Consider the following 20110-nt stretch of genomic DNA (forward strand, 5'->3'; position numbering starts at 1 on the left):
GTGCATTGGTCCCTTTGCAGAATAGTAAAGTGTCAAGAGGAGATGGGACTTCCCAACTTACGAAGATATGATCAGGCAGCAGTATGCAAGCAATTAGAGAACATCATATTGAACACCCCTCTGTGAGTTGAGTACAGTTGAAAAAGTCCTGTGTTTACCCACAATCTATTTTTGAGATGGGGGGGGGGGGGGGGATGCAATGAAGCTCTACTGTCCAAGGATCAGGTGCCCTAAAACATGTATTTATTATTCCTCTTTTAGCAACCTGGCAAGCTGTGTAGGGGTTTTGCCAATTGAGGGATAGTGCTCACCTGAACAGCCTATTTAAGGATTACCATCCATGGTCCATGGGGTATGTTGCATCTTTGCGGATTAAGTTGTGTGATGCTGGGCTTTATTTTTTTTTTTTTTAATTTGTTTTTTTATTATTTCAGAACACATTATTTACAATCAACTTCTCATTATACAACTATGCATACTTATTGTTCACATTTAGTTTTCTCAATTTTTGTTTTTCTCCCTCCCGTCCCTCCCTCGCCTCCCCCCATCCCAGCTCAAGCATTCAGGCATTCAAGATCTTGCTTTTAGCAACTGATGTTAGTGTGTCCCAGTAGGGGGACCAGCTTCTACAAAACCGGTCTCCTGCTTCTGATGCCAAGTCCTTGATACTTTGTCTTTCCAAAGCGCACATTTGCATCATCATCGACCTCCAACAACTGATTGAGGGTTGTTCGTCTGTCAGCCATCTCTGCAATATTGTTTTCTTTCCCATCAGGATTGCTCTCTGCAAAAATGTCCTCATGCCTGTCGGCATTTGTCCCTGAACAGTAAAAACATGAAACAGCTGCTTGGGTGAGCGCTTCCATTGAGTTCTCCACATGCCCGATACATGTTCCTCTAAGCTTTTCCAGAATCTCTGTATCCTTGGGCAGGACCAGAACATATGGCCCAAATGCGCGTTTGTACGAGCACATTTCGGGCAGGAATCATTGTCTCTCAACTTAGCTCTGAACGCCCTGTGCGGTGAAATGTACAATCGAAAAATAAATTTATACTGCGTTTCTCGCCAGCTCACATTCTCAGTTAATTTATACAGTCTTTTAATGCACCCTTCCAGCTGTTCCTGTGTAAGTTGTATTCCAAGTTCTGATTTCCACTGCTGTAGCACTAGAGAATAATTTGTTGCTTTGGTATTGTCTCTCAAGTGCATATGAAAGTATTTCATTGGGACTCTAGCTTGCGCGTCTAGACCCAACAGTTCGTTATATTTCCCCCAAGTTTCCATCGTTAATGTTTCTTTAGGTAAGGATCTCACATAATGTTTTAACTGTAGGTATGCAAACAAGTCAGACTCAGGTACTCCAAACTCCCTACAAAGTTCCGCAAATGACTTCATTATTCCTTGCTCATTCACCACATGATACACATATCTCACTCCCCTTGCTGCCCACGTCTGAAAGGCCCGGGAAGTGCTGCCCGCTGGAAATTGGGGATTCCCCCTGATGGGCAGCATCGGGGAGCTCACTTGATTAAGTCTTAAAAATTTACAGATCCATCTCCAAGCACATCTCAAAGGTTGAAATAACGGGGTCACTGGCCCTAGCTTTTGTGCCTGTCCCCCAGGAGCCTGTAACCAACTTGCAAAGTGTTGTTCCCGAAACCAGTGTATCTCAGATAATGTAAGGGAAAAGTATTCCGTGTTTCGGAACCAATCAGAGATATGGCGTATCCCACCAGCGAGCGATAGGAGACGTAGGTCCAACACTCCCAGACCTCCCTTCTCCCTGGGCAACATTGCTTTGTGCATTGTCATCCGGGCCCTTTTACCCTGCCATAAGAATTTTGCTAATTTATTCTTTAGCCACTTTTCATCTCTTCCTCTAAGGTACATGGGCAGCATTTGAAAGGTATACACCCAGGTTGGGAACAATATCATGTTGTATAATGCCACACGTCCCATCAAAGATATGGGGAGCGCCTGCCACCTGCCTAAGGCACACTCTCCACCTTTCTTTTTAAGGGTTCTATATTTAATATGTAGATTTGTGTTAAATCGATTGGGATTCTCACCCCCAAATATGTCATTGTCTCCTGTGCCCATTGCATTGGGAAAGGACCCTCCCATGCTCTTTTTATTTCTGGGTCCAAGGGTAAGGCTATGGACTTACTGGCATTCAGTGTAAACCCCGAATGGAACCCAAACTCTTCGATTACTTCTATCAATCGCCCTAGTGACTCTTGAGGTCTGGTCAATGTCAGCAGAAGGTCATCAGCGAAGGCCAGCACCTTTACCGTTTGGCTCGGGAGTGTGACCCCTTGTATCCCAGGGTCCTGATCAATCGTGCGGAGAAGCGGCTCTAAGTACAGTAGAAACAGTAAGGGGGAGAGGGGGCAACCCTGTCTTGTACCTGCTTGTATCTCCAATGGATCCGATCGCTTTCCATTTACCAACAGCCTAGCTGTGGGTGTCGTATATAAAGTCTTTACTGCTGCTAAAAACCAGCCCGACACACCCACGTGCTCCAGTACCCGAAATAGATAGCTCCATCTCACTTTGTCGAAAGCCTTTTCGGCATCCAGGCTTGTCAGTAGTAGCTGGGTATCTGTTGCACTGCACTGGGCAATAGCCAACAGGACCTTTCTTACATTGAGCACAGAGTGTCGCCCCCTCACGAATCCCACCTGGTTTTGTCCTATCAAATTGGGTAAGTAAGATGCTAGCCTGTTAGCCAACACCCGCGCTAATATCTTAAGATCCACATTAATAAGCGATATGGGCCTATAAGAACCCACTCGATCTTCAGGCTTCCCTGGTTTGGGTATTAGTGTGATCCAGGCCTCGTTCTCTCCCTCAGTAAAACTCCCTCTCTGTACCACCGCCTCGTAATATTCTAATAAAGAGGCCCCAAAGTCCACTGGTAGAAGTTTGTAATACTCTGCTGAATAGCCATCTGGCCCCGGCGCCGAGCCCTGTGGTAATGATTTAAGCACCTGCTGTATCTCCTGTATCTGTACCGGCCTAGACAATCCCTCCCTAATGTCAGGCGGCAGAGTGGGCATCTCTGCGTCCTCTATGTAATCTTGCACCGGAGTCTCTTCTTCTTCTCCCCCCTTTGCATATAGGTTCGTGAAAAATGTGTGAAACTCTCCCATTATACCCTCTAGTGTCCTTATCCTAGTTCCCGAGGAAGATCTCACTGAGGTAATTATCCTCCTCCGCTCTTGCGCACGGGCTACTTGTGCCAACATCTTCCCCGTTTTGTTCCCAAATCGTTTAAATTTCATCCCCCTCGCCCATAGCCTTTTTTTTGTCTGGTCATGTATAAGGGAGTTGAGGGCCACCGAAGTTGCCACCATAACATCCCTGTGCTCTCTTGATGGTGTTTTGACATATTTCTTTTTCGCCTGTTTCAACTCTCTTTCTAGCCTAATTATTCCCGCTGCTATTCTCTTCTTTCTTGCGCTCATGTATGCTATGATACTGCCCCTAATGACCACTTTCGAAGCCTCCCAGAATACTATTGGGGATTCACAGGATTCTGCATTAGTATCCACATAGGTCACCCACTGTTCTTTAATGTACTTCCCGAAATTCTCATCTTTATATAGAAAGGCTGGGAATTTCCATATCCTATCCCACTGCCCAGGCCCAGCAAAATCTACATCCACCCAGATTATTGAGTGGTCAGATACCTCCATGGGGCCTATTTCAGCTCCTGCTATTCGTGGAAATAGTGATTGGGCCACTAATATGTAATCCAATCGGGACCATGTTGAATGAACCTTAGATTGGTGGGTGTAGTCATTCGTGAGGGGATGTGTCAAACGCCACGGGTCCACTAAGGTTAAAGCTGTGCACATGGAGTCAAGCAACCCCTCCCTTTCTACCACCCGTCTTGTTCCCGATCTGTCCGCCTGCTGATCCATAACTTCATTAAAATCTCCCGCCCATATCCACTGTGCATCATTGTATTTTGAACCCAGCGCTATTAGTTCTTGAAAAAAACGAGCTGATTGAGAATTAGGACCATATATCGTGCATAAATAAACTATCTGTCCCTGGAGAGTTATTTTCAATAATAATGTCCTTCCCTTTTTATCAGAGTGAATCAATTCTGTGTTGCATGGGAACCCTTTTCTGATAAGGACCGCTACCCCACTTCTTTTCCCTCCCGATGAGGAGTAATAACAATCTCCCACCCACTGCTGCCTCAGCTTTTCGTGTTCCATGTCTGTTAATTTGGTTTCTTGAATGCATGCAATGTCTGCTTTGTGGTGTTTAAGCTGGGCCAGTATTTTGGACCTTTTGATGGGGGACGTGATGCCAGAAACATTCCAAGAAACAATCCTAAGAGGCTGATTAACATACGGCATCACCCTTCTCTATTGCATGTTTATGTGAAATCCATTCTGTCAGTTCCCCCCAGGAGCCCAGCCCCACTCCCAGGAGACAGTATTCACACTTCCCTTCCAGCATCTCCCTTAATCTCGACGGTCCTAACCGCCACCAGGACACTCCCACTATTTTGCTTGAGCTGTTCCCCATCCCCTCCCACCCCTCTCCCCTGCCTCCCCCCTCCCCCCCCCTTAATGCAAGCTATGTGCGGCGCCATTAAGCGTCACCTGGGTCACTTGTGTGCTGGGATCCCCCCTCCTCTCTCAAAACATTGCGATTTACAACATTCAGAACTGTATCTTACCCACATATTCAGTCATATCACATTCATTCTCTATTTTCTGAGTCCAACAGTCCGTTCCTAAATGTTCCAATCTTTTTAGCTCTTCTCGATCTCCTTCATGTAGGTGGCGTCTGTTCCTTTAGCTCTTTGTTCAGAAAGTCCATTGCCAGCTTTTCTGATGAGAATACAGACCATTTTCCATGTATTTGTATCTTTAAAACTGCTGGGTAGGACAGAGCAAACCGGATCTTCTTCTCTGCTAATGTTGAACATATAGGGTGAAATCTCTTCCTTTTCTCCTGTATCCCTGCTGAATAATCTGGAAAGATCAAGATTGCATTTCCCTCAAATTTCAGGGTATCTCTTTTTAGTTTATATCCATGCATGATCTCCTCTTTATGGATGAAGTTGTGTATTTTAATTATCACAACTCGTGGTTTCCTGCCTTCTTGGAGTCTTCCAAGTCTGTGAGCCCTTTCAATGCAGAGGCCTCCTCTGCTGTCTGAGAGTGCAAACTCTTTTTGTAGCCAACTTTCCAGCTTGGGCCCCAGCATTTTATCCGATACAGCCTCCGGTATTCCCACCAGTCTCAAATTAGAGCGTCGGGCCCTATTTTCTAAGTCCTCTAATTTTTCAGTTTGCATATTGAGCTTTACTTCCAGCTCTTCTAGTTTTGGCGCGCTTGTGGCCCACGTGTCCTCCATGTCTGACACTCGTTGCTCTAGTTCTTGCGTACGCTTCGAGATTTCAGCGATGTTAGTATCCATTTTACTCAACTGGGTCGCCAGGGATTCAAATCGGGGCTCTAATGCTGACTCGATCACCTTTGATATCTGTGCGAGCTGCCGCTCTGAGAACTCGGCATGCGTTCCCGGCTCCCCGCCCGCCATCTTGGAAATCGCTGGTGCTGGTGGCGATTTTCCTTTCTCGTTCCGGAGGCTTCTTTTTGTGGAGCTCGCCGGCATGGAGACTAAAAATTGGTCCATACACCTTTCTCCCTTCGCCTCACCAGGTCAGGGATCTTCAAATTTTTGTTTAAACGCTGGTTTCAGGCGAAACGAGGAGCGGGGATCCCGGAGCTCAGCTGCTATGCTGCTGTTGCTCTCAGTGCATCACGTGACCCTCCCGCTGGGCTTTATTTTTATAAGGACTTATTCTTGAATGGTACCTTACTGACACTTGGCCAATTGCAGGACCTTTTATAAAGCAGGTCCGTTTTTATCAATATTTTCAAGGCTTGGATTTTCTTCTTGGTCAGGATGTGAAAGAAAATTTGCATAAGGATCCTACAAAATTAGAAGCGGTATTATTTAAGTCCGTGCATAGAAAGAAATTCAGCACTAGGTTGTATGTGGAATTAGAACATTAATACCAATGAATATTCACGAGAGAGAGAGTTGCAAGCTGTGGAGGCAGTGCATGCAGATCTCTCATGAATATTCATTGTAGATATCCTAAAAACCTGACTGGCTGGGATGCCTCCAGGACCAGGTTTGGGAACCACTGCCTTAGTGGCAATATGGACTGCTATTTCAGAGTTGGCACAGGCAATGTGCCTTCAAATTAATATTTTGAACGTATTAGTGCAGGAACATGTTACTGAGGTTGAAAATATTGCATCTGAGATGAATGGTTTAAAACAATCATTTGAAGACTGTAATTCTAACACTGCAGCGAGACTACTTTTACACAAATCAAGGTATGATAATATCATACTCTTGCTTAAATCTCTTCATTGGTTGCCTATGATCAACAGAGTTGAATTTAAGGCTTTGTGTTTGCTTTTTAAGATTTTATATGGTCTTACTCCTGAATATATGTTTTCAATAATCAAGTTGCAGCCCAGTTGAGCTACAACTAGAACACATCATGGTAATAAGCTAATTCTTCCCTCTCCATCTCTATGTAGGCTTTCTTCATCCTTCAAAAAAATTTCTTACTGCCACTGCAGTATTCTTAATTCTTTACCTTCAGATGTGAGAATTGAAAGTGATTATTTGAGATTCCGTAAACTTCTTAAATATTGGTTATTCAAAAAGTATTTTTCATGATTCATCTCAAATTTTTTATCTTGATTAGCTATATTTTTAAAGTTTTGTTAACATTGTATGAGTCTTTGGTAATTATTTGATTGTAATTTTTTTCATTAAGTAAAAACATTCTGAGTTATTGGTTTGATATGGTATGTAAGATATGCTAATATGATTTTGAGATCTAAAGTCGAAGGTCTGGAGAATTAAATGAGAGGCTAAAATCTGTGTTTGCTTAATTTTCCTAAAATTCCATTGAGGTCAACTCGGGAAGTTTTTGTTTGATATTTGTCTGCTTCTTTGGAGTTACCAGCTTTGAATATTTCTGACTTGTTGGAAACTACAGAAATAGGAATTGGTGGCACCCACTGTGTTTAATAGTTACCTTTGCACTGAAAACTGATCTGGGTTGGGGTTCTATACTTTTTCTTTAAATTTAATGATGTATTGTTTTTGAATAGCAGAATAAGGATATTTAAAGATGTGTCAAAAGAAACAGAAGATGAGAAGAGATTATTATAGCTGGGAGCCATTTTTTCTAGGTCTGCATTTTGATTAAAATTTTAATTGCATGATTAAAGGTATGTTATGTAGTTATTTCCCAATGCTGCTCCTTGTGACTCTGGGCAAGTCACTTAACCCTCCGTTGCCCAGCATCACAAGGAGTTGTTTGGGGGGGAGAGGGGAGAAATAACATACCATTAATTGTGATTACAAATTTTAATCAAAATGCAGCCCTAAATAAAATAAATAATTAAGTAATGAAAAGATAAGAAATACAAAATACAAATTGACAAATTCAAGAATCTAAAACAGCACGCAGCATAGCTATAAACAGCCTTGCAGTTTTCAGAACCTACTTCAGAAATGCAGCCCTAATTATTTTCTTTACTCTCTGTGTAAATGTATTATAAAGTTGAAATATGTCTTCTTTCATCCTGCACAATTCACAGCTTTTCTGGATGCAAATGGACCTGTGGGTAGTCTTCCACATCACTACAGTAAGATGAAAAGCCAAGCTTTTACTATTACCATTTTATGTTAAAAAGGACATCCTTTTTGTGTTTTACTTTTTTGAAATGGATGCTGTTTCCAACATAACAGCCTCCTTTAGTAAATGATTAGTGTTTATTCTTAAGAGAAACACTCAAATATGATAGTATTTTACTACTAGATTCAGTTAATGGTGCCCAAATTTGGACGCTGAAAAAAAAGAACACTGAGCGTTATTCTATAAACGGTACTCCAAGTTGGGCACCATGTATTGAATAGCATATAGTACCAGAATCTGCACCCAATTTTGGACACACAAATTTATACCAACTGAAATCTGGTGTAAATCTTCACGTATAAATTAGGCGCAGATCCCACAAATTCTATTATACTGCACGCATCTTTAGTGAACACCCCTGACCCGGCCTTGTCCTTCCCATGACCCATGCCCCCTTTTCAGTTACACGCTAAAATATTTGTGTGCTCATCTTTATAGAATAGTGCATAGCAAGATGCACGTGCAAATCCAAATTGTTTCCAATTAATGCCAATAATTGTTAGCATCCAAATTTTGCTTGTGCAGTTTTGAGCGCCATTTATAGAATCTAGGGGTTAATGTATATATTAATGCTTTGTCAGTGCTTTATGTCCCCTGAGTTACAAGGTCCTTCATCAAACTAGAGCTAAACAGAGAGGGGTTAGAATTGCAGTCATTTATAAGGCCTTCTTCAAAGTTGAACTATTGTCCCAACTGAACTCTTATGATCTCGAGATTATTTCCTACAAATTAAGTGATCCTGCGTTGTTGGAGCCCATATGCCTTGTTATTATCTATCGCCCTCCAGGAAGCTGGTCTACCTCAGAAAGTTGTTTTACTGAATTCCTCTCAAATATTTATGTTAAGTTGCTAATGTTTTATTAGTAGGCGATATTAATTTGCATCTTGATAACCCTAGGGATGTTAAAGAGCTTATTTGATTTTCTCGCCTCCTGGTGATTAGTTCTGGCGCATTCCCAGTCCTCTCACATTAGGGATCATCTGCTGGATCTGCTGGCTTATAGAACTGTACTTATGGAGAATTTCTACCTGGGTGACCCATCCTGTTGCCATGGCCCTTAGACCATAAGACTCTGGAATTCAGTCTTTGCTGGAGGAAAGATACTAGAACTTTTCAGTCCACTGTTACCTCGCCTCTTTTTAAATCAAGAGGTAGAATTGATCCTGTAAAATTCTGGTCTTAAATTTTTGATAGTCCACAGCTTCCAGACACAGACAGCGAGGATTTCTTGTTTAAGTGGAATGAGTTATGTAATTCTACCCTAGATAGTATGGCTCCCATCAAAGTCTTGCTCAAACTCACCCATAGGGTGTCACTCTCCTCCTGAAGAGACAGTGTAGAAAGTTAGAGAGAAAGTGATCCAGACATAAATCTGATAAGAATGAAATGCTTTGGAGGGAGGCTATCAAGGATTGTAAGAAAAAGATTGTAGAAGCTAAAACTGTTTACTATAAAGAGCAAATTGGTTGCAACCACTTAAATACCCATAAACTCTTTAGCCTTCTTAATAGGCTTCTGTCGACCGAAAACTTAACATCAGTAACTGTAGCTACTCCCTCTGCTAATCAATTAGCTATGTACTTTAAACAAAAAGTAATTAAAATTAGGGGGGCTGTACTGCAACTTAAGACTACTAGCATTCAATCTTGCAACAAGCAGCCTAGTCTGGATGCTGGTTTTGCAGCAGACCAACTGTGGTCCTCCTTTCTGCTACCCAGTCATGAGACTGTCAAATCATAGTAACATAGTAGATGATGGCAGAAAAAGACCTGCACGGTCCATCCAGTCTGCCCAACAAGATAAACTCATATGTGCTACTTTTTGTGTATACCTTACCTTGATTTGTACCTGTCCTTTTCAGGGCACAGACCTTATAAGTCTGCCCATCAGTATCCCTGCCTCCCAACCATCAGCCCCGCGTCCCACCACCAGTTCTGGCACAGACCGTATAAGTCTGCCCAGCACTATCCCCGCCTCCCAACCACCAGTCCCGCCTCCCACCACTGGCTGTGGCACAGACCGTATAAGTCTGCCCAGCACCATCCCCACCTCCTTTCTCAAAAAGTATTCTTCCTCGCATTGCGTTCTGGATGCTTGTCCAATTTATTTATTAAAAACTGCACAGACAGGATTCATTGACCACCTTCAAGCTTGTATCTCAGGATGCTTTTCCTCAGCAGAAAGGTTCCATAATACTTACCTCAATCCCTAAGAGCACCTCGGCTTAATTGGGAGATGTTACTAATTACAGGCCTGTCACTTCTATCCCATTGTTTCAAAGGTAATGGAGGGAATAGTTGGCACTCAGCTTATGAATCATCTTTCCTCTTTCTCCCTCTTGCATAAATTCCAGTCAGGCTTTAGGCCTTGTTTAGTACTGAGATAGTCTCGACCACCTTAGTATCTGATTTTAGGAAACCAATTAGTCTAGGCTTTAAGTTTTTAGTGATGCAGTTCGATATATCAAGTGCCTTTACATTGATCATGTTGCTTTTAGGCCTGTTGGACCAATTTGAACTCTGTGGGAAAGTTCACCAATGGTTCTGCGGCTTCCTAAAATCTAGATTGTATCGGGTGAAATTGTCATGTTCTCTCTCTCATTGTCCAGGTCTCCTGTCTGCAGGATGCCACAGGGCTCGCCGCTATCTTCAATCCTGTTATGATGGAAAGACTGGAGGCAGCGGGGTTCTTCACTTTCATTTATGCGGACAATGTCACAATCTATATCCCTTTCAAGACTGGTTTTCCAGAAGTTGTCCATAGGAGTAGGCTTGGTCTTGATGTGTTGGAATGCTAGGCTTCTGAATTTAATACTAAATTGTAGTACATTCCATCAGAGTTAAAAGAGCATTTGGTGATTAGGGTTAGGGTGGTGGACTTTGGTCCTGGGGAACTGAGGAACTGAGTTCGATTCCCGGCACAGGCAGCTCCTTGTGACTCTGGGCAAGTCACTTAACCCTCCATTGCCTGCCGCATTGAGCCTGCCATGAGTGGGAAAAAGCGCGGGGTACAAATGTAACAAAAATAAAAATAAATTTCAGTATGACTATTTTTTTTTTCAATTTATAGATATTTTCTTCCAAAATAAAGTAAAACTAATTGATTAACCAGAATTGTTCTTGTTATTTTAAGATGATCTATTTCAAAATTAAGGATCTTTAAATTACGAACCCTATACCTTCTAACTCATGATGTATGATTTTCAGAAACATTGTGAAAACTAATCCTGTAAGAATTCTTTCAGCTTCCAAAGGAGCTTGTGTAAATCCAGAACCACATTCACATACTTAACTCTCATCTTGTGTGGCCAACACACTGGAGGAGAAAGGAGGAGTAGATAGAGTGTGTGTTGTCTTGGAATCCCTTTCTTTAGTGACAAAGAGGAAAGGGTGCCTTTCAGAGTGCATTGAGCCTGCCATGAGTGGGAAAGCGCGGGATACAAATGTAACAAAAATAAAAAATGAGTTGTATATTAATTCCTACTGTGTTAAGATGTGTTTGCTAAAACATGAGGATGCATTTCAGTAGTTCATAAATTGATTACCATAACAATTCACCGTTGTTTTATTCAATACAAACTATAAACATTGTTTAATGCAGCAACATTTTCTGGCAGATCTGTCATTTTTAAGTGTATGTAGCTTGCTAACTCTTTTGTAATGGCTCTTCTGAGGGAGGATGCAAACCCTGTCTAACCTTGTTTTCCTGATTTTATTCACTTAGCTGGCCAAGAAGATCCGAGAGAAGTTTAATCGCTACCTAGATGTGGTAAATCGTAATAAGCAGGTGGTGGAAGCGTCATACACTGCACACCTGACATCCCCACTCACTGCAATTCAGGACTGTTGTACTATTCCACCTTCCATGATGGAGTGAGTATTCATGAGACAATGCAGTTTGAAACATCTGAAAAATCACCCTGTCTTTTGTTTGCCAGAAAGTGCTTGCTATGATGACCAGGAAGTACATCATAGCAAGCCTGGTCTTATGATGATAATTTCACTTTTTAAATTTTCTGTTGTCTTCAGAGGCAAACTCCATCGTTTAGAAATGGCTGTAAAATCCAGTAATTAACTTTTAGTTCAGGTTTTCCGGCAGCTGATTTTTTCAGAGTATGTCCAGTAAGTTTTTAGTGGAGGCAGAATTGTTTATTTAAACTCAAGAGAAAAGATTAGGTTAACCAACTGCACAGTGTTTGGACTGGACGGTCCAGTTTGCACAATCTTGTACAGGTAGTATCTCCGCCACTGACTGCAAGGCTGTTTCCCCTTCATGGCCTGCTCCAGTCTTGCCACCTTGTTCTGCAGTCACGCCTGTCTTCCATCAACGTTCTTGCAGAGTCTGTGGCAGTTACTGATCCGCTAGGTTGGACCTGCTCTGGGCATAAAGTGGTGTCAGTGTCGGGAGACCCAAACAGTCTACTACTACTACTACTATTTAGCATTTCTATAGCGCTACAAGGCATACGCAGCGCTGTACAAACATAGAAGAAAGACAGTCCCTGCTCAAAGAGCTTACAATCTAATAGACAAAAAATAAATAAAGTAAGCAAATCAAATCAATTAATGTGAACGGGAAGGAAGAGAGGAGGGTAGGTGGAGGCGAGTGGTTACAAGTGGTTACGAGTCAAAAGCAATGTTAAAGAGGTGGGTTTTCAGTCTAGATTTAAAGGTGGCCAAGGATGGGGCAAGACGTAGGGGCTCAGGAAGTTTATTCCAGGCGTAGGGTGCAGCGAGATAGAAGGCGCGAAGTCTGGAGTTGGCAGTAGTGGAGAAGGGAACAGATAAGAAGGATTTATCCATGGAGCGGAGTGCACGGGAAGGGGTGTAGGGAAGGACGAGTGTGGAGAGATACTGGGGAGCAGCAGAGTGAATACATTTATAGGTTAGTAGAAGAAGTTTGAACAGGATGCGAAAACGGATTAGGAGCCAGTGAAGGGTCTTGAGGAGAGGGGTAGTATGAGTAAAGCGACCCTGGCGGAAGATGAGACGGGCAGCAGAGTTTTGAACCGACTGGAGAGGGGAGAGGTGACTAAGTGGGAGGCCAGCAAGAAGCAGATTGCAGTAGTCTAAACGAGAGGTGACAAGGGTGTGGATGAGGGTTTTGGTAGAGTCCACCTGTCTCCTGGGGCCTCCAATGGTTTAGAACTGGAGGTTTCCAAGGGACACCCGCACACCATGAATTGATCCATTGGACCACTAAAAAGAGTACTTGCGGGCTCTGAGGGAACAGTCTGCTATCTCTCTTTATGCTTCCTTATCAGTAAAAACATTTTTTTAACAGAAATCAGGAGCTCAGGTAAGTGTGGCATTGTCACCATTTTGGATCTCAGTGATTGAGTACTGTGTGCCTCAACATCAGAAAAGTCTGTACTGTTTTTTGTGCCAGAGCCGGTGGTGGGAGGCGGGACTGGTGGTTGGGAGGCGGGGATAGTGCTGGGCAGACTTATACGGTCTGTGCCAGAGCCGGTGGTGGGAGGCGGAGCTGGTGGTTGGGAGGTGGGGGTAGTGCTGGGCAGACTTATACAGTCTGTGCCCTGAAGAGGACAGGTACAAATCAAGGTAGGGTATACACAAAAAGTAGCACATATGAGTTGATTTTGCTGGGCAGACTAGATGGACCATACAGGTCTTTTTCTGCTGACATCTACTGTGTTACTATGTGTCCAGTTACTTCTTATAACCATATACTAACTTAAGATCAGGCAGACATGGTATATTTTTGGGACATTAATCCCCACCTATATGCTGACTGCTACGGACACAGCTGCATTACACTGGCATGAGGCCTTGAATCAGTGCCTGCACTGTGGCCTCAGCCACATTCATCCCCTTCCAATGCAGATATCCTGTGGGTGCAGGACATGGCTAATGCTTCAGCGCAGACCAGGATTCAAGGTTCAGTTCTTCTCTGAGTTATTATCTCTGGCTGCTGCAAGTCCAGGAATTATATGGCTGAGGTGGGCTTGGAGCCTGGGATTTAGGAACAGAGGGAGATTAAATGTTGGAAGGCTGAGAGAGAAGGGGAGGCTGAGAAAGAGTGGTCAGGGACTTGCTGGAGACTAAGGAGAGAGGCTGAGAGAGATGTGGGATTGGCTGAGGTCAGGGGAAGAGTGAGTGATATGTTTCAGAAATAATTATTTGTTGATTAGTGGTGGATTTGGAATTGTTTATTGGACAGAAAAGAGAGAATGGGGTTAAATAGCCATTTTTCTCATTGGAGGAGGGTGAATAGTGGAGTGCTGCGGGGATCTGTAATGGGACCGGTGCTGTTTAACATATTTATAAATGATCTGGCAAATGGATGTGGTAATAGTGATTAACATATCTGGGTTTAAAAAAGTTTGGACAAGTTCCTGGAGGAAAAGTCCATTAGTCTGTTATTGAGATGGACATGGGGGAACCACTACTACTACTATTTAGCATTTCTATAGCACTACAAAGCGTATGCAGCGCTGCACAAACATAGAAGAAAGACAGTCCCTGCTCAAAGAGCTTACAATCTAGTAGACCACTGCTTGCCCCGGGATTGGTTGCATGGAATGGTGCTACTAATTGGGTTTCTGCCAATCTGTGACCTGGATTAGCCACGGTTGGAAACAGAATACTGGGTTAAATGGTCCATTGGTCTGACCCAGTATGGCTGTTCTTATGCTCTTATGATGTCCACAGTAATAAAATGTTTAATCATTAAAAATAGTGTGCTGCAATCATGAAGACAGTATTTTTGATCAAATATATTCATCTCCTCCCTTCCCACACCTCAAGCAATGAAGAGTTTATCCCCCCACCCCCTATCCCACCCCTTTGCTGAAGGGTGTCCAGCTACAGCTTGTGGAAAAGTAGGCAGACCTAACAACAACTGGAGATGGGGTTACTTAACAGTAAACAGAGGTTAGAATAATATTTGCTAATGAGTTTATCGCATAAGAAAACCTAATGGTTTTTGGAAGTGGAAAGAATATAAATTACAGTTACATCTTGTAGTGTTCAGTATGGGTATTCACTCCTGTCTCTTGTTTTCACCTAAGATGGTTTACCAGAAGGATAGAAAGTGTGTATATACACATGCACACTATTCTCTTACAGTGCTAACTAGAGAAATGTTTTGAGCTGTTTATGTAGGATAGAAAGAATGCACCTGAATCATAGACACCTGCTTTAAGAGGCTTGGGGAAGCTAAGCCTCCACAGATAAATTAGGTCAAATCAAACACAAGACACATAAAACTTTAACATGGAGGAAAAAAGACCTCAGAGACCACACAGGCAACAAATGGAGTGGAGGAGTGGTCTAGTGGTTAGAGCACTGATCTTGAAATCCACAGGTGCCCAGTTAAAATCCTACTGCTGCTCCTTGGGGATCTTGGGCAGGTCTCTTAACCCTCCATTGCCTCAGGTAAAAACTTAGATTGTGAGCCCTCCAGGGACAGGGAAATACCCAGGGTACCTGAATGTAACTCACCTTGAGCTACTACTGAAAAGGTGTGAGCAAAATCCAAATAAATGTTGCGGAAGGGCTGTCTGGTAAAGTTGTTCTTGTTGTGGATGATACTAAACTCTGCAACAGGGTGGACACCCTAGAGGGTGTAAATGATATGAGGAAGGACCTAGCAAAGCTGGAGGAATGGACCGATAGGTGGCAACTAAGGGCTAATCCCCAAAAATGCAGGGTCATGCACTTGGGTCGCAAGAATCTGAGGGAACGGTACAGTATAGAGGGTGAAGTGCTTCAGGGTACGAAGGCAGAGCGGGCCTTGAGGATGATTGTGTGATGTCTGATGACCTTAAAACTTCCAAACAGGTAGACAAAAGCGACGGTCCAAGCCAGAAGAATGCTTGGGTGCATAAAGAGAGGCATGACCAGCAGGAAAAAGGAGGCGATAGTGCCATTATATAAGTCTCTGGTGAGGCCCCATTTGGAGTACTGCATGCAGTTCTGGAGACTGCACCTATGGAAAGATATAAACATGATAGAGTCGGTCCAGAGGGCGGCTACAAAATTAGTAAGCAGTCTTGAACACAAAAAATATAGAGACAGGGTTATGAACCTCAACATGTAAACACTGGAAGAGAGGAGGGAGAGAGGAGACATGATAGAGATGTTTAAATATCTCAAGGGCATTTATGTACAGGAAGAGAGCCTTTTTCAAATGAAGGAGAGCTCTGGACTGAGGGGGCATATGATGAAGTTAAGAGGGAATAGGCTTAGGAGTAATCTAAGGAAGTACTATTTCACAGAAAGGGTGGTGAAGGCATGAAATGGCCTTCCGGTGGAGGTTGTGGAGTCGAGGACTGTTTCAGAATTTAAAAAGGCATGGGATAAGTATGTGGGATCGCTTACGAAAAGGAAGAGTTGGCGCTGGCCAAAATCGGCTTTCGATTATACCGATTTGGCCAGGATCAGGAGATCGCCAGCCATCTCCCGTTTTGTGTCGGAAGATGGCCGGCGATCTATTTCGAAAATAAGCTCATGGGTATCCAAATGGCAGATGACATTCAATGTGAGCGAGTGCAAAGTGATGCCTGTGGAAAAGAGGAACCCAAACTTTATCTATGTAATGCAAGGTTCCACTTTAGGAGTCACCACCCAAAAAAAAATGATCTAGGTGTAATTTATAGTGGTTCGTTGAAACCCTCTGTTCAGTGTGTAGTGGTGGCTAAGCGAGCAAATAGAATGTTAGGAATTATAAGGAAAGGAATGGAAAACAAAAATGAGAACGTTATAATGCCTTTGTATCATTTTTTTTTCTTTTGCGATTAATGTTGTGTATTGTGTTTAAAAATAAATATATAATTACATATAGTGCTCAGCTTCCATACATTACACCGGCCTTACTTGGCACTTGGTAACATTATGCATCATACATCATCGCTCTACAAGCCCTCCCTTCCTGCCACATGTTCTAGTTCAAGAAAACCCCTTCGAGCTCTTCTACCATTTGTAAATGCAACTTATCTTAGGGTTACAGATTCTTAGATTGCTGTCTTCCTTGTGCAAGTTACTGGTTTTGTTGCTCCGGTGTAATGAAAGTAAAATTAAGTGACCGTGTTGTGCTCCATAACTATTTACAAGCAATCAAGCCTCATTGTTGGTTCCTCCACATTGTTGTTTTGGTTTCAACATGGACCAAGTTTCACCATACCCGGCGTCTTCACCAGTGGCGTAGCCAGACAGCCAGTTTTGGGTGGGCCTGAGCCCAAAGTGGGTGGGCACAAAATTTTCTCTGCTCCGCCCTACCTCCACCTCAAAATATAAATACTTTAGCTAATGAGGATCCTCAAGCTCAGTCAGCTGAAGACTTTCTCTGAAGGTGGCCAGAACTCTCTTTTACCAAGCTTGGCAGGCAGCAGCAATGACCCTAAGCCACTGATGCCAGCACCCCACACATGCTTAGCTGTCGATGGCTCAAGGATGCTGTTGCCAGAGCTTGGTAGAAGGGAGTTCTGGCCGCCTTTGGAGGAGGTCCTTAGCTGGGGATGCCTGGGAATCCTCACCAGTTATACAGCAAGGGTTAGGACTGTTGTAAGACCTACTTGGCCCAGGTCAGAAAATAAAGGAGGGCTCCCCTCCCCGATTCCCTCTCCTCTTTGCCTCCCTTCCAATTTTCCACCTGCCATTACTATCACACCAACAGAACCTCACAAAACTCAGAACAAGGGATCACAAATTAGAAATAAAAATATTTAGACAAAAATTGAAAAGGAACCCCAAGAAATTAAACATAGCATTACTGCAACACTGGAGACACAAAACATGCATTTCCTTTTCTACAGAACACAATACAAAGACATTTCCTATGCACATTTCCAAAAGCTAACATATTCCATTTAAAACATTTGAAATAAAATGCTTTGTTTCTACCTTTGTTGTCTGGACATTTTATTTTTCCATCTTGCTGGTTCCAATTTCTCTTTTCTGCTTTCCTCTCTGCCGTCTGCTAATTCTTCTTCAAGCGGCTGTAGTCCATTTGTCTTTTCTCCTCTCTCCTGTCTGTTCCCTCAATATTCCTGCCTCTGACATGTTGGTCATTCCTTTGTAGCTCTTTTCTGCCTCTCTCTCACCCTTCTTTGTCTCCTTTTTACTTTTCAACTACCTATCAAATTTCCATCTTCTTCTTTCACCCACTAGCTCTCCCATTCCCCATCTTACTCCTCCCCATCCCTACTTTCTCTTTTATCTTTAATCTACTCCCCATTACCATATTTCTACCCTCTGTAATCACTATCTCACATTCATTTCCTTGCCACCCCCTCCTCCCCCTCTTGCCCTCTCCCACAGGGTTCCACCATTCCCATCATCTTCTCCCTCCACCCTTCTAACCAGCATCTGATCCCCTCCCCACCCCACCATGGTAGCCTTATATTTTCCTGCCCCTTCTCTCTTCATTCCTGTTAAATAGTAATAGTAGTAGTCCTCTCCCCCATGGCCCAGCATTTCCCCCCTCACCACCTACTGTGTACCTCTCATCCACCTCCATGTCTATCTCCCCCTCTCATTCCCACTGTCCAACGTCTCTCTCCCCTTCCCATACAGCATATCTACCTTCCTCCCCTCTACCAGCATGTCTAACATTTCTCCCTTCCCTCCACCCCTATGCCCACCATTTTGCCCTCCTCTCCACCCCTATGTTTAACATTTCTCCCCCTCTCACCACCTATCCCCTCTCTATGCAGCATGTCTCCCTCTCCTCCACCTCATATGCAGCCAAGACTTCTCCCTTCCTGACCCCTCCACCCCTTTACTAGATCTATCCCTTCTTCCCCATGCAGCTTCTCCCCCACCCACCATGCCTCATCATTCCATCTTCCCTCCTCCCTGTGCAGCATCTTTCCTTCCATCTTCTTCCCTCCCCCCCCCATGCAGCTGCTGTCCCCGTCTTCCCTCTCCCATTCCAACATCTTTTCCCCATCATCCCTTGCCCCGTTGCGTGCCACAACTTTCACCCCCATCTTCCCTCACCCTCGCAGGCCCGCCCAGCAGCGATTCCGATCGCAGGCAGCTCCTTCGACTTGCACACGCTGCCTGCCGGCTGCCGCTCAAATCTCCTTGCAGCTACTAGCAGTGCTAACCCGGAAGCTCAGAGGAGAGGCTTCCGGGTTAGCGCTGCTAGTAGCTGCAAGGAGGTTTGAGCGGCAGCCGGCAGGCAGCGTGTGCGAGCCAAAGGAGCTGCCTGCGATCGAAATCGCTGCTGGGCGGGCCTGCGAGGGTGAGGGAAGATGGGGATGAAAGTTGCGGCACGCCACGGGGGAATGGATGATGATGGGGACCGGAGCCTCTGGTATCGCTGTGCTGCTGGGCGGGCCTGACCCCAAATTGGGTGGGCCCACCCAGGCCCACCCGTGGCTACGCCCCTGGTCTTCAGGAGAACTTTAAATTTCTGTGGGAATACACATTAAAATGATTCCTGTTTCAAAAACTTGCTACTTGCGCACCTTCTCACAGTCAACTAACCCTCCTATTATACATATAATCAACAATCAAATTCTTTTTATAGATGTTTATATTCACTCTTATCATAGTATTTTGTGGCATACCTTGAATGGAGCTTGATCCCACTCGAGAATGTCAAACCAAAAAAATCCAACACATGGGCACTGTGTTATTTATATGTCATACCTGATGTCATTCCCGTGCCTCTTATAAGTTTATCCATTCTATCTCCTGGTTTAGCCCATGTGGAATTACCGTATTCTATTGAAAAATAATTTGTTGCTCCCTTCGTAGCATGACCTTTGCAATATCTCCCCCATATGGTAAACTGATTTGAGTAAGAACTGTATATCTCAAGTCCTGTCCTGTCTCTAAAGATCTATTAAATAAATCTTTAAGAGGTCCCACCAGGATACATCCCAGGATACTGAGGGAGCTCAGGTAGGTCCCGCCAGGACCTCCCTGAGCTCCCTCAGTATCCTGGGATGTATCCCATCTGGCCCATAGCTTTGTCCACCTTCAGATTCTATGGCTGTTTATAAACTCTTTCTTCCGTAAACAGCGCAGTATCCACTCCATTCCCATATATTCCCTCGGCAGCCAAACGCGGTCCTTCACTAGGATTTTCCTCTGTGAACACAGTAGAGAAGTAATTGTTTAGCACATTCACTTTATCCTCTTCACTCTCCACATAGCCATTCTCGTAGAGGTGCCACCATCACAGAGTTTCAGGTAGTACCCACCACCGCCAACTGCAGGCTCCGCCCTTTCTGCCTCGCCTCACCCCATGCGTGAAACAAACTCCCTGAGCCCATACGCCAGGCCTCCTCCCTGCCCATCTTCAAATCATTGCTCAAAGCCCACCTCTTCAATGTCGCCTTCAGCACCTAACCACCACACCTCTACTCAAGAAATCT

At 43.9% G+C, this 20110-nt stretch overlaps 1 protein-coding gene across 2 annotated transcripts in view; it reads left to right on the top strand.

The window, feature by feature from the left end:
- The window catches only part of CACHD1 (cache domain containing 1), a 534201-nt gene that overhangs the window by 246779 nt on the left and 267312 nt on the right, over nucleotides 1-20110 (top strand). For both annotated transcript variants that reach the window (XM_030205962.1, XM_030205963.1), the window contains exon 3: nucleotides 11485-11633. In XM_030205962.1, coding sequence (XP_030061822.1) covers nucleotides 11485-11633 — 149 coding nt within the window. The remainder of the gene's footprint in view (nucleotides 1-11484; nucleotides 11634-20110) is intronic.

Source organism: Microcaecilia unicolor, chromosome 6, assembly GCF_901765095.1.
Source record: "Microcaecilia unicolor chromosome 6, aMicUni1.1, whole genome shotgun sequence".
NCBI lineage: Eukaryota > Metazoa > Chordata > Amphibia > Gymnophiona > Siphonopidae > Microcaecilia > Microcaecilia unicolor.